The sequence below is a fragment of the Crocuta crocuta genome, unplaced genomic scaffold, assembly GCF_008692635.1.
Source record: "Crocuta crocuta isolate KB4526 unplaced genomic scaffold, BGI_CrCroc_1.0 scaffold170, whole genome shotgun sequence".
Classification (NCBI taxonomy): Eukaryota; Metazoa; Chordata; class Mammalia; order Carnivora; family Hyaenidae; genus Crocuta; species Crocuta crocuta.
The window spans coordinates 3,318,947-3,334,627 of NW_027527853.1; the positions used below are offsets into that span (position 1 = coordinate 3,318,947).

General features: G+C 43.6%; 1 protein-coding gene across 3 annotated transcripts in view; it reads left to right on the plus strand.

Annotated features, from left to right (window-relative positions):
• The window catches only part of BLNK (B cell linker), a 101,031-nt gene that overhangs the window by 50,616 nt on the left and 34,734 nt on the right, over nucleotides 1–15,681 (plus strand). For all 3 annotated transcript variants that reach the window (XM_077779371.1, XM_077779362.1, XM_077779379.1), the window contains 3 exons: nucleotides 2,037–2,102; nucleotides 6,459–6,508; nucleotides 13,344–13,384. In XM_077779371.1, coding sequence (XP_077635497.1) covers nucleotides 2,050–2,102; nucleotides 6,459–6,508; nucleotides 13,344–13,384 — 144 coding nt within the window. In that variant the 5' untranslated portion in view covers nucleotides 2,037–2,049. The remainder of the gene's footprint in view (nucleotides 1–2,036; nucleotides 2,103–6,458; nucleotides 6,509–13,343; nucleotides 13,385–15,681) is intronic.

Here is a 15,681-nt window from a genome sequence, read left to right on the forward strand (position 1 = left end):
TCCTCTGCCAAGCTTAGTTGTGCACCACAGTTCATATTACCTAATGCAAGGCCGGGCTCCCAGAGCAAGAGAAATGTGCGTGCAGGTTTGCAGGAAATCACAATTTTCTCCAACAATGAGGGCTATGGACAAGATTTACATTTTGTTAACATTGGGCCCAATTAAAAGCTTTCCTCAGAACAACGGAAAGGCTTGCCTGAAGGGTGAATTCAACTANTACAAAATAATCTATAAATGTGTATTACACATAATATATGAACATATTTACTAGATATATTTACATGTAAATATAAATATATGTAAGTAACATATTTACATATATATTTTTTTAAGTCAGAGAGTTATTATGAAGAAAAAACCATGGCCCAGGATTCCAACTTTTAACGTTTTCCTCTATATATGTATATAAAACAGGTAATAAAAATGATTATGTACACAAGCTGTGAACATTCAAATAATATAGAAAAACCTTTGTTGTAACATGAAAGTCTTCTTTTTATAAAGCAGTAGCTCTCACCCCTACTCAAGCTGCCAGACCTCACTTTGCCATTGGTACAAAGGCACCCAGCTATGACGGTACAGGTTGAGATCTGTCCTTCACTATTTGCCAAGCTCTGTGCCAAGCCACCGAGCAATGTCTACCCAGAAAAAAGAGTACCTCTTCCTAATTTGTATGAGGACACTGTATTGACTTTGAAAACATTCTTTGAATAACTCCTTGCCTATCTTTCTAAAAAGTTAGGCACCTACCAGCACATATGAATGTACGTGTCCTTTGTAATCAATCACACGAAAAAACGCAATACACATTCTGAACTTCCCTTCCTTTCTTCCCTTTTTTCTTTTTCTCTTTCACTGTATTTGTTTAACTTAATATGTATTAGGGATTTCAATGCATCAGCAATACAAATGTGTGCTTCTTTTTCTTTTTCTTTATTTTTTAAGGGTCTATGGCATTCATCGTATGGCTTTATCAAAGTTTATATAACTAGTTCCCTTTTAATGACTGATGGGCATTTAGGTTGTTTCCAGTTTTTATTTAGTGGGGAGGCAGGAAGGATTAGGGTTATTACACACAATGCTTATGTGTACACAGTGGTACAGTTTTATGACCATGTTCAGGACAGCAAATCCCTAGCAGTAGAATTTCTGGGTCAAAAGGCATGGAAGTTTTAAAATTTAACAGATACTGATCATCCCAATTTGCATTCCCAAGGATATTCGTATTCTGGTCCTCGCCCCAGGGGATTATCACATTAAGTTTTGCCAATTTGATAAGCGGAACGCATCTCCTCATTGTTTAGATGCAAATTCCTTTAAAGATAAGTCATGTTGTCTGTTAGCCACCCATTCTTTTCTGTTAGCTATATGTTCACATCTTTTGCCCATTTCCTATTGAATTTTAATCTTTTTTTACTGAGTCATAAGCTTTCTTTGTAAATCAAAACATGTAGTCCTTATTATTCTTGTGTTGCAAATATTTCTTCCATGTATGTCATTCATCTTTTGTTCTTGTGTATATTCCTTTTTGTTCTACAGAATTTCCAGTCAGATTCATTAATCATTTTCTTTATGGCTTTTCTGTATGTACAACTTTCTGGTAACAGTTTTTCCAGATTCAACCTGGTAAAGTTAACCAAAAAAATCTTGGGCCTGATTTCAGCCCACCTGTCCTTCAAGGTAGCTCGATCCTGGCAATGTGAATGCTCTAAGGGCAGTAAGTTGATGAACAGTGAGATTTATCAGAGGGCTTTTGCCTACCATGTCTCCTAAGAATGAATACATCTGGAAACCAGAATTTCTCTTCAGATCCCAGACATCTAGGGGACAGGGACACGCATGGCCCAATGACCACGTTCCTTCCATTATCAGTCACCCTTTGCCTTTATTTGAGTAGCAGATGGTCAATTAAATATGATACAATTCTCACTAGGGGTTTATTGTAGGGGTTTCCCTCTCTTTTTGTATTCCCTTTTGACTTTTTTTTTAAATCAACCTAGCTTTTAATATTTTATGTTTGATTTTATTTTTTGCAGGCAACTTCAAAAGATGGTCCATGACATCAAGAACAACGAAGGTGGAATAATGAACAAGATCAAAAAGTAAGTGAAACTCCAGAGCACTATAGAAGTGCTCATTTATATAATCAACACATTATTCCAGCCTGCGCTAAGTGGAAGGAGACAAAGTTCTCTGTTACCTGAGTGAGGAGTTGCAAACTTTTTAGCATTTAACCTTTTCTAACTTGTGGCCAGAGTCCATGGCGGTGCTTTTCCCTCTCACTGCAGTAAAAGTGAGCTATGCCACTTAAGATGGCAAATGTCAACAAAGACCTTTCTAGAAATAGGAACATCAGCTTCTATAACTACTTAGTTAAGGTCCACAAGGACACGCATGGAGAAATCCAAAAGAGAAGTTACAAGAACACATCCGAGCGTCTTTAGGATGCCATTCCTGTTTTCCATGTTTCAATTTTTGCCTTTTCAATGATAGCCTTAAAATGGAGTTAAAATTTTTTTAATGTTTATTTTTGAGAGAGAGAGAGAGAATATGAGCAGGGGAGGGGTAGAGAGAGAGAAGGAGACAGAGAATCCCAAGCAGGCTCCATACTGTCAGTGCAAAGTCTGATGTGGGGCTTGAACCCAGGAGCCATGAGATCATGACCTGAGCCTAAGTCAGACACTCAACTGATTGAGTCACCCAGGCACACCAAAATAGCATTTTCAGCTGGCATTTGGAGAAGGAAACTAAAATTCCAAATCTTCCTGCACATCAGAAACTCTTAAGCTTTTTTTTTTAAAGATAATAAAAACTGTGCATATCTATATTTGCCACACAAAATCTAAGTTAAGAGGAAAGGGAAGATGGTATTCCATTAAGTTTTTGTTTAAGTTCTTTTTTTCAGAAAATGAAAGTAGCAGTGATTCACCAGGAAAGAAAAAAAAATCAAAGAATTCAGAATTGCATAAAGTCAAAATCTCCTACTTCCCCGTAATCCCACATCAGCCCATTCTCGGGAAATGGACATTGTCATGAGTGAGTTTGGTATAGATATCTATATGTATGTGTTTGCACATGCACGTACACATGTTGACATAGATGTAGCACTTACCTATATATACATACATTTTCATCACGAATGGTGCCATACTTCATAAACCATTCTACCAACTTGACTTTGCTTAGTGGTTTTACTTAATGCTATATCATGGACATCTTTGTTGGTATGTAAAAATAAACCATATTCCTTTTTGAATAGCTGATTAATAGTCTCCTATAAATCTATTATCATTCGTTTAACCAGCTGTGTATTGGTGGATGCTTTTTTTTTAAGTTTTATTTATTTATTTTGGGTGTGAGAGAGAGAGAGAGTGGGCACACACACATGAGCAGAGGAAGGGAAGAGAGAGAGGGACAGAGAGAATCCCAAGCAGATTCTGTGCTGTTAGCACAGAGCCTGACATGGGGCTCAGTCTCACAAACTGTGAGATCGTGACCTGAGCCAAGATCAAGAGTTGGCCACTTAACTGACTGAGCCACCCAGGCGCCCCTGGTGGACACTTTTTAAAGAGAAGGAGATGTGGGAGTTTAAACAGGCATATTCTTGGAGGCCAATTTGGTAAGATTAATCAAAATCTTGTGGCCATTTCTTTCAGTTTAACTGCCATAAATAACATTTCAATAAATAGTTTTTGTAGACTTTGAGTATAGAAGAAAGCTAAATTCCTGAAAGGAAATTTCTAGATCGAAGAATTTTTGCCCCTGACATTTTTGTTGATATTACCAAATTGCTTTCCAAAAATTTTGTACCATTGATAGTGTATAAAAGTCCATTTACCTATACCTTCAGAACAGAGTATGTTCAGGGGCGTCTGGGTGCCTCGGTTGGTTAAACGACCGACTCTTGATTTCAGCTTTCACGTGTCGTGATCTTGGGGTTCCTGTGTTCATGCCCCACACTGAGCTCTGTACTGACAGTGAGGAGCCTGCTTGCGACTCTCTGTCTCCCTCTTTCCCTGCCCCTTCACTGTTTGTGCTCTCTCTCTTTCAAAATAGATAAATAAACATTAAAAAAATATATACATATAAAAAGAACAGAATATCTTCATTCTTTTTGGTCTTTGCTAAACTCAAAAGAAATCATGTTCTATGGTGTTTTTAGACTATAAAATGTAAAAGAGTCTCAATGCGTATAAGTGATTATCATAAAATAGTTAAAACGATCTGCTTGTGCAGAACTGGTCATCTCCCAGAGGAGGAGACATTGTCTCCATGTTCTGTCCCTGTGGCAGGGAGAGGCATGCGATTGTTTTCATTTAATATTTCTGACACAAACAGAATCTCATTGAAATGAGAGAACCCTGCGAGCGATTGTTTTAATCACTAGCAATTCTAGATTAATTATCCCACAGCTGCTAGTTTTATAATACACCAGTATTCTCCATAGTATGAAGCCTCTGTATAAAATGTCTCCTTAGTCCATGGTCGGTCATGCTTCCAGTAACCATGGAGCTCACATTTTTTCAGACAGTTTCTATTTTTTTTATGCCCATTGTTCCCCAAATGCACTTGTACTTGACAAACTATGTTTCTTTTCAGCTTGGAAAATCTGGCTGCCATAGTCATCACCCTGGGTGAAGTCAGTGGCCCTTTGGTTCTAAGGGACCTGCAGTTAAGCTCTTACTCGTTGCCAGGCAACAGGTGCTACCTTGAAAGGAGGAAGCACGGTTGAACACACTGGTTTCCTAACACAAGACCGTGACAGAGTTGTCACTGGTTCATGGCCAAATGAGAAAATAAGGACCTTGAAGCGTTGGGGGTTGGCCTGCAGCTGCCGGCTGCTAAGTGAGGCTCAAACCACAGCTTTTATTCCTGGTAGGTGTTCAGGGACCAGCAGCCCTTTCCTGAGTCTGTCCTTTATTCGGACATGATAACCTTCATACATTTGGGGATACTAAAATACCCTTCCTTTTCTTTTATGAAATGATGGCAATAATGAGAAATGGCTTCTCTTCAAAATTTTCCTCATTCAAGAATAAACGTGGTATCATTCCTTGTTTGTTTTTGAGGGTTATTATTTTTCCCCCTATAACACTGCGGATAATCTCTGTCTCTGGACCTCATCATACATCTAATGATAATATCTTCCCAGCACACCCTGTCTTGCTATGGGAATTGAATTAAGTAATTGATTTGAGAGCCTTGGGGCAGACAAAAAGCAGAATTTCTATGCAAATATAAATACTGTTATTTTTGAAACATTACAATTCTGGTTTGTCAGGCTTATTTTTTGATTAAACATGAATTTCCGTTTTTTGATTAAACATGTTTGATTAAACATGAATTTCCGTACTGCTTTTTTCCCCCCAAGAAATAAACTATGTTTTGCATGTAATGGTTACCTTATATCCTGCCTCTGTAAAAGGATGTGGTGCTTTAGTAAATAAAGGCTACTGGATATAGGTTCTATTTATATATATTTTAAACTTCGTGAAGCAAATCATTCTTAAATAAAATGGGCAATTATTATTAAGAATAATAATTTATTAGAAAACTTACTCATTTCAAATAATAGAATGGGAGGTGTTGTCATAACTTATGAAAAGCTTAAAAATTGGGATACATTTTTAAAAAGTAATTTTAAGTTTCTTCTTGTAATGAGCAGGGAAGGATTGTGAATATTCAAACATTCTATATATGCCTAAAGATACTAAAGTAGTTTTGAGAGTGCTTGAAACAGTCCAACTTCTAAATAAGCTAAATATCACATCCCCAACCTGGAGACACTCACTGCTCTTATTTGGCATTTATTTTAATAGTGCAAAAACAATCTCAGTCCAACCTACAACCAAAGTGCTCATTATAAGTAATATTTTTCTTATTCTTTAAAGAAATGAGGTATTTACTTATTTTAAGTTCATTTTTGAGAGCGACAGAGACAGCAAGAGTCGGGGAAGGGCCGAGAGAAACAGAAAGAGAGAATCCCAAGCAGGCTCCACATTGCCAGCACAGAGCTCGATGTGGAGCTCGAACTCACAAAACCGTGAGATCATGACCAGAGCAGAAACCAAGAGTCAGATGCTTAACTGACTGAGCCACCCAGGTGCCCTGCATTGAGTTATTTATTAAAATAGAGATTATCTTCTCTTACCATCTTCTCAACCAGTCAACAATCTTCTTTCTTGAAGCTCTGAACTCTGTGCTTGTGAATATTCCATCGCTTGGTTTCACCTTTGCCAAGTCACAGCCCCATTGTATGCTGGGGAGATGAGGGAAGCAGGAGACCTCTGATGAATGGCTTCACTACGTTTACAATACATTAGTCTTTCAATGTGTTGGGTCCAAAAGAAGCCATTATTCTATTAGTTATCTGTCTGTTATCTCTATATCTGCTTATATTATGGACCTTGACAACAGTTGTCCTACCCACTGACCATTTGTCTGGTTTTTATCTATAGGCTCAAAGTCAAAGCACCTCCAAGTGTTCCTCAAAGGGACTATGCCTCAGGTAAGAGCACTTCTAAGATATTTGGACTCTTGACTAATTTCACGTTCATATTTAATTCTTGAAAAGGGAAGTATATTCTACTCATTTGAAAATAAAAGGTGCCCATCCTAACACCCAAATCTATTAAACATTTGACTGTAGTGGAGATGTAGTACTCCATCCATCCATCCATCCATCCATGCACGTTATCAGACATTTATTAAGTATTGTCCATGTGCCAGATACATAGAAGGTTTTAGGTAGAGATACAGTGCTAAACAAGAAAGATCTAGTCTCCATACTCACAGAATTCATAGTGAAGAAGAGTAGATATATGATGTAAAATCAATTAGAGTTCAGGGTGATGAGGAAGCATAAATTTTTATAAATGTCCTTACAGCAATATCTAATCTAATCTGAGGTGGAGGGTGTGTAGGACCCAAGTCACCCAAGTCTGATGAATAGTCTGTTGAACCACCTTCCAGATCTCACTGGGTCACAGAGTGATACATACATACAGATACATACATATCCTGTCCTGTCCTTTAAAATCTACCTGATCAAAAGCCAAGGGAGCTGCTTAGTTAACAAATGAGAACAAATTCATTCTTGTCTCCCAAGTTCTAAACAAGAAAAGAAAACAAAGCAGACTACGCCTGCCAAGTAACCCAAGTTTTGGTAGGAAAGTTACAGAATCATGGAATCTCAGGTTTAAAAAGAGCCCCAGAAATCCTACAGCTTACATTCAGTCCAGTGCTTATTCCTGCCCCACCACCATGCACCACAAGTGAGGTCCACTTTCTGTTTGGACATTTCCTGTGATGACCTCCCATGCCTATCTGGTCCTGTTAAGGGCAGACAGCCCTCTCAGGACACAGATGCAATCCATTTCCTAGAAGCATCCTAAGTGTGCCCTAACGGCCACACAGCACAAGTCTTTAAACATTAAAGAAAAGAGAAGTAGAGTGATTCTGCGCAACATCAAGGATAGAATTAGGAAATTAGGTCATTTGAAGGGTTTCTTCTCCAGACTCAGTATCTCCAGGTGCTTCGCTGTTGCACACATTCTTTGACTCATTCAACAAACATTACACAAGTGTGCTCACGCTAGTAGATATGGAGTGGGGAACAAAATATAGCTCCTGACCTTAAAATGCGTAATGAGTCATGGGGAGGAGATAATAAATAAGAAAGGCAACAGGCAGATATTTGCCTAAGGTCGCACTCCACAAACCCCTGAGTGATCAGAACTGAACCAGACCTCGTTCCCCCTCCCCTCGGGTCCTGATACCAAGGGCTGTTGTAATCATTCTCCTCCCACCACTGAGGTCATTCAGAGAGATCTGAGCAACTGCAAAGGGGAAAGATCTCGGGACAGAGGAAGGTAGTCAGACAGAGATTCTTGGGTAAATGTCCACCACAGAAGCACAGGTGTGCATAACAACCCTCTGTCCACCAAAGAAGGGAAATGTAACACTGCTTTGCCCTTGCCCTGCTGTTCTTATTGAAGCCAGCATTCACTCGATTTTTCATCTCCCTGGCTACACTCTGACTGGTGGAACCCGCAAGGCTGACATGGGGAGAACCGCGTGCACCATCAGTCCTGCCTCATGGAACTAAGAATAGAGGAATAAAACTTGGACTTGAAAGTATTTTAAGCCTGGAAAGCCCTGAAAGACCACCCAATCTTAGCGTCTCACAGTTAGGGAAAACTGGAGCCCAGACAGGCCAACTGGCTACCCGAGGTCCTACAGCCAGGTGATGGCTAAGCTGGGAAAGCCCTCCATTTCTGCACACCCACCCCTGTTAACAGGGCTCTGGGAAGGGTGACGGGATATTCAGACAAAGGGACTTTCTATGATGTTAAGTATTTAGATGCAAATCACCTCTCCTAGCCGGCCCAAATCCATTCCCCACATGGTCACATCCCTTTCTCCCCTTGGGGTATATCCAGTGGGACTGGTCTGTCCACTGGCTGCCTCCCCCACAGCTTCTGTAGTTCTGCTTTCTGTTCCTTCCCTGTGTCCGCCTCCACCACCACATCTAGTCCAGCCTCCTTCCCTCTTCCCTTCCTGCGTGCTGCTGCGGTCTTCCCACTGGTTCCCTGCATCTCACCACCGGCTCTGCAGGAGGAGAAGCCGGCAGGCCCAGTGGCCCAGAGCATGACCTCCAGAGCTGAATCAGGGCCGCAACTGAGCACGGGTCGGACACACAGCTTGGAGTGGGCGTCTCTCAATGCTCAGGGTCTCTGGTGCTGCTGATGACCTGGAATAGAAAGGCCCAATTCACACCCCTGCCTTCACCTTCTTCACTCAAGCTCTCGCCACAGAGTCCCTCGCCTTCCTTCCAGCCATCCTTTCCCATTCCCAGGACCCCACAGGCTGGCTCAACCTCCTCTTCATGCCTGAGCTGCTCACATACCAACCTTGTCAGCCTCCCCGCCTCCAGCTTGTCACTGGGACCTACATTGGCTTCTGTGGCTGGAGCGCCCCCTTGGCCGGCGATGAACCTGGTTTTGTTTTCTCCCCTGAATCTCCAGTGCAGCTCGTTCATTCCAGGCACCTCTGTGCCTTATGGATGCCCCTTCCAGCCGTCAGCTAAGCCCTGCTTCTGGGGCTGACACACAGGCCCCCCAGCCTTGAGGGATGGAAGGAGATGCCCCCCTTCATCTTCATTCTCTCACTCAAGTCCCACGTGTCCTTCAAGGCCCAGTTCAATCCCACTGCCACCACACAGCCTCATGCAACCTCTCAGCCCTTGCTGAGCGCACCCTTCTCGGAACTTTCCCAGCACCTTGCCATGATTCCAGTGTACTGAGACATTTGTCAGGAAAGTTTACAGTGCCCTGGGTTGTCAGCAGTGTGATACATGGCTGTTCTTCTAGACTCCGTCTATTACTATGGCTCAGTGAGAAGATCTTGGACTTTTGGGTCCTTTAGTCCTGGGTTAGAATCCTGGTTTTGGCCCCTAAACACTGTGAACCTAGAACAGTTTAAAACTTCCCTGAGCCTCAATTTCTTGCTTGGAGATGAGAGTGCTGGCCCATCCTTCAGGTTATTATGGTCATTAAAGTAGATTGATAGTAACACATAGGGCCCATTGAGCCCTTACTCCTATCAGGCAGCCTTCTGTGCACTTTCCCCGGACTATTGCATTCTCTTAAAGTCCCATAATATAGGCACTTCTAATCATGTTCATTTCAGTGATGAGAAAACCAATACCCAAAGGTTAAGCAACTTGCCTGTTCACACTGCTAGCAAATGGCAGAATCAAAATTTTGATCAGGACAGCCTGACCCTAGAGCCCAAGCTCAAAACCCCAGAGTGCACACTGAGGTAGGGTCATCATGGCATTCTCACATGTCACATAGTGCAGTGCCCACGTGGGTGGGGCATGTGAATCACAGAGCCTGGGCCAGGCAAGGGGAAGAGTCCCTCTATTGTGTGGCATGGGATTGTGACACCGTAAATGGAGCATAAGCCCGAAACCAGCTACACAACACAATAGAAAAGGCTTTCCCTAATAAGGAAGCCCAGTCAGCATCTCAGCTTCCTGCCAGGGGCATGCAAACTTACATCTCAAGATAAATCACCCGGCCCATATTACACTTGAACTTTCCCTCCTGAAAACATCATCCTTTATACTTGAGGCTTTCTGGGGTCCATTTCTTTATGGTAACTATACTATGTGGTTGCCATTAGAGTGAAACAGAATTGGTTTTGTTTTGAGGATTTATTAAGACATTATCAATAGCAGAGAAAACAATAAGTAACATGAATACAGCATTTACTGTATGCCAGGCTTCCTGAAGCACTTCACATATATTAATTACTTGATTCTCATAAAAACATGAGGCAGGCACGATTCCTACCCTTGTTGCACTGGTTAGAAATTAAGCTTTTAACAAAGTACTGGTCCACTGCCAAGCAGGTAGTAAAGAGCAGAGCCAGGATTTGAAGCCAGGGAGCCTGGTTCTAAAACCACAACCAACCACATTAGAAAGCTCGTTGAGATTGTGAACAACCACCCAGTACTTTGGACCTCGTTCTTCGGACTCTCATGCTTTTTAGTCTGGGAAATGGCGTGGACTGCGGTGGCTTTGAGTAGGATGTTGCAAGCCGTCTTGTAGGACCAGAAGATGGGTGGAGCTGGGGGAGGGCGGGGCACCATCAGGTAACCTCTGGCACATGATGATGCTTCTCTCTCTTTTCTGCCTCAGTGCCCCATGATACCTGCAATGGGCCATTCCTGTTTCTCCTAGGTTTTATCTGAAGCCTCAGTAGAGGGCTAGGCAATTTACATGAGATTTCGGCTGCAGGAGCCAACACAGGTACCCTGGCCTCCAGTCCATCACCCACATTCACCAGCCATGTGGCCTCAGACAGGTTTTTCAGCCTCTGTTAGCCCCCATTTCCTCGACTGCAAAAGTGAGATCCTAATGGCACCTATGACGAAGCTCTATTTTGAAGATAATTGAGAAAGTACACTTATCCTAGCACTGGGCACAGAGGAAGTGTTCGATAAATGGAATCTATTATTATTATTGTGATTTTCATTCATTCAACTCATTTATTGGTTTATACTTTTATTACTGCATAGGATTACAAATGCCAAATGTCATCCAGATACAAAGAACAAATTAAATAGGCCTTGCTTTTCAGTACAGAGAGACACGAGCAAATGAATCCTAGCATGGGCAGAACTCGGTACCTGTGTTGTCAAAGTGCTAGCAGCAACTAAGAGTGCCCAGAGGAAGGAGTGGTGGTTTATAAGCTAAGGGACTGGGGGAGATTGTATGGCAGAGGTATGACAGGGATTTCCCGGGAACAGGGACTGGGGGATTAGCATGAGCCAGGAGGAACATGCTTCCAGTATCACTGTGAGTGAACGTGGAAGGCTGTGCAAGAGACGTCTAGGGAGGGACAGGAGATGGAGGCATTTGATGTCTTGACACAGAGCCTTGACTTCACTCCATAGGGAGCCATTGATGATTCTTGAGGAAAGGAGCAGCATGATCCAAACTTTATTTTAAGAAAATAACTAGAAACAGTACAAAGTATGTGTTGGAGAGGAAGATAATGGAGACAGGAAAAGGAGTTAGACAGCTGCTGTGAGTACTTTGAGCAGTGTCTGACCATGAAGGGGACCCTGGCTCCCTGAGAAAAGGTACGGGAAACACAGCTGATCAAGGCAGGGAAGTGTGCTTTATAAAGTCGTCTTATTAAGGTTTCTATTTTAAAGGTTGAAACAAAAACATCGTGGCCCCCTTAAGTGCTGATCTTCAATTATCCCCAAACTTAAGGTATTAGAAACTTACTCCCCCTCCATGCCAGGTAATATTGCGTCAGGCATATTAGGAAGAAGACTTATTCATCTCTTCTTAAGTTTCTTGGAAAGCTCCAGTGGTTGCAATATACTCTAATTTGGTATACATTAGCGCAAATCATAATTTAATTAAAAAGTTGTCTTCTGTTCATGTCAAAGTTTGACCCATTATTTGACTCCTAGAATAAATCTCTGCCTCAGTGCCTATCATGTTTTTCCCAGGAGAGGGTGCTCTTGCTGCCATAGTTTAAAATCTGGCCACTCTGCTCTAAATACCTCCTTCAGGGCCCCCATTTTCAATCGGCAATTCCTTTCCTTGTGCCTCTTGGGAGTCCACCTAGAGCTGGAGTCAGTGGCTTGCCATAGCAGAGGCTAGAAATGGCAAGAAAAGGGTCTATAGAGGCTCTGGGGGATTCAGGGACCACCCTCTGGGCCCTCAAGAGGTGGCTGCTGGGTGGGATGAGAGGAGAGCTGGGAGCCTCTATGAGATAGTCACTGGAGCCACTCTGCCATCTGGACTTGTGCCTGGTTGATCTCCTACGTAGCTGAATAAATTGTATTTAACCTCCAATGTCAGCTTAGCCTATGTGATGGGATGAATGCTAAGCTTCTCATACTCTAAATGTGTTTTGGAGAAAAAGGGGTCAAATATTCTCCTTGGCTGTCATAATTCAGATCAGTTTTATTCTTCAGATCCTCAGCTACTTGAGACCTGTGATATCCATTTTTATACTGCCTGCGGAGCCAAGAACAGTGCTTGAACCCTGGGGCTCAAAGACAGTGAAGCAGTGTGACATCGGAGTTCAGAGCATGCACTTGGAAGTCTGCTTATGGGGTTCAAGTCCTGGCTCTATGATTTACTATCCGACTTTGGACAAATGATTTAGTTTCTCTAGGCCTCAGTTTCTTCGTAAGGTTCTGAGAGAGCTAACTGATTGCAAAACTCTGATAATATTGCCCGGCATGTAGTAGAGCACTGGATCAATGCTTTTCAATAAGAAAGTCAAAGTTAGAGCTACAGAGAATCACAGAAGTGAGCCCATAGATCTTAAAGCTGAGGCCCAGAGATGTTAGTTGTCTTGCCCACCCTCCAACTAGTTAGGAACAGAGCCTGCATGAGAGTTTTGGTCTATCTGATTCCCTGTCCAGTGTTCTTCCTACTATACCATCCATACATTGATTCAAAGAAATCCTTAAAAGCAGCATGGTATGGATTGCAGGTGCCTCCTGGGTTATTCTGAAATCCCAAAAATGTTCCTTGACAAAACCAGACATGGTTCAGATGTACCATTTCTCTGCCTCAGTGGAACATCCCTTTATGCTTTGAGAATCGATTTTTTTTTTTTTTTTTCAAAAAAGAGGAGTCGAAAATGGATGAACACGAGATATGTGTAATAACTGTTCAAGGCCAAGTTAACAGGACCAGGACACCCGAGGGCAAAGAAGGGGGGCGCAGGGTGCTTGGGGACAGGGTGGAGCTGGCCAGCTGAGATTTACACTTGTGCCTTCTGCTTCCCACATGCCTTTGCAGAGAACCTTGCTGACGAAGAGGAGCAGTGGTCAGATGACTTTGTAAGTATTTGCTCCTGGGACGAGAAGACTGTCCTTTCCACCAGGGTCCGTGAGAGGCCTTTTGAAGGGCTTGTTTCTGAATTACATGCTTGTGGTCAGCTGTACATCCCAGCAGGGAGATGGCTGGGCAGGAAAGGCCACCTACAGACAAGGCAGCACGAACCTCATGATGGCTGACGTGATCCGCACCCCATGTGCCAGGCTAAGTGCTTCATCGGCATCATCTCGTGTACCCTCCCCACGGCCCTGTGTGCAGGCATTCTTACCCTGTCTTCAGTGCTGGTATTCAGAGTACTCACCAGCCCAGCCAAAACAAATGTTAAAATGTTTTTAAATATTTCCTTATCAGTTGACAAATGCCTCTGTCCTGAATTCCTCGGTGTCTCCTCCGCTGCCTGGGCCTTAGCCAGGAGCCCCAAAAAAACCAACGTCAAAGAGTGAATGCCTGGCACATTATGAGGCCTCTGGGACACTCTTTAGGGCCAAATCAGGACCTGAGCCATGCTAGCTGTCAAACATTGTGAATATCAGCCCTGCTCATTTTACAGGTAAAGAAACCAAGACATGGAGAGTTTAAGTAACTTGCAGTTCCAAAATTCAAACCCAAGCCCTCAGATCTCAAAGCCTGGCTTTTAAACTCTAAGCTGCTTGCAGTGACCAAGAGGACAGTAGCAGATGCTGGGGGCCATAGACTGAGCAAGGGACCTGGCCACGGTGACACGGAAGGTGATGTGTCAGAGTTAACTGTCAACCTCTCCAAGGTGGCTCTGTAGCCCACAGGGCCCCAGTAGTCACTGCTCTCTTGGGTGAAGTCTTGTAGGGACAAGACATCCTAAAAACTTTTTTGTAACAATTATTCCTCATTCGTATCAGATTCATCCAGAATGTTAGCCTGCTCCACTCTACGTGTGTTTTATCTGGACAGGATCCAAGAGGACCTCCACACAACCACACACCCATTTTACAGATAAGGAAGCCAAGGCTAAGAGAAGGAAAAGGACCTGCACACTGAAATTCAGTCACTTAGTGGCCCAGTGGAATGAGAGTCCAGGACCCCAGTCCAGTGCCCAGAACTGAGCTTCAGCCCAGCTACACACCGTGTACACCACCTGGGGTTTATTCAACGTATCATAAGACAGGAGTATGTCCCTTCTCAACTGCAGAGAGAAGAGTTGTAAAAAGAGGGGATGACATGGGCTCTCTGCCGGTCAGCTGGCTGTGGTGTTCCTCCCAGGGTCCCGCTGGTCCCTCAGAAGCGCTGCAGCTGCGCCCCCTGCTGGCCCCACGCGCCCAGCCCCGTCGGAAGCAAAGTTGAGAGCTGGTCCACACCCACAGGGAAGCCAAGACAAGTGAGCTCGCAGGCTGGATAAAAAGAGCACATGGTAGGGACTTAGAAAATACAAATAAAGTCAGTCTGGAGAGAAGGGCATGACTTGGGTCCCAAAGCCAAATGACCAACATTAAGATACCAGCTGTAATAAGGATTGAGTAAACATTCACTCACAATTATTTTGACGTTATTGGATTCTCATTGTACACAGAATGAAATCCAGGCTTGTAGCCTCCAGGCCAGATGAAATCCAGCCCCCGTGGACCTGTCCAGCCTTCCTAGCACACATCCCCACCCCCACCCTGCCCAACAAAGCCTTGTCCATTATGGCTCAGGAGCACAAGTCTGCCCTCAGTCCTACAACAGGTCAAGGTCATGCCTACTCAGCAATTTCAAACTCATGGACCTTGGGCAGGCGAAGGAAGAAGGAAGAGAGGAGAAACCAAAGAGCATCCCCATTCTTCCTCACTTGCTCTGCTCCTTCTTGTCCTTCAGGCTTGGCTTAGATGTCTCCTTCTCAGGAAGGCCTTTCCGGTCCCCAAGGTAGAACCTCTCCTTCCCATTGTTCTCAGTCTCAGGACCCTGAGGTCACAGCCCAGTCCTCATGAGGCTTATAGTCTGATGGGCAGCAAGGAGCAGCTGACGTGGGGGCGCCCTTCCTATATCCTCTCTGCCTCTTCAGCCAGCCTGGTCCTCTCAGTCAGGCTGCTCTGCCCAAGGGGCTGTGAAGAGCTCTGTGTCCTCTCCCAGGATGCACACTGCCCCCCGCCCCCAGCCTCCAGGTGGCCAAGTCTGGGAAGCCCCATGCCTGCTCTATGAACTGAGACAAAGTGGGCCGCCAGAACTATCTCCCCCTCCCAGGCACAGGCATCTGGGCGCCTACGGATTCTTTCACTTTCAGATGGTTATTAAAGCACCCGGTTCTTAGCACATTCACTGCTGTCTCCCTGCACTGCTGCAACACAGA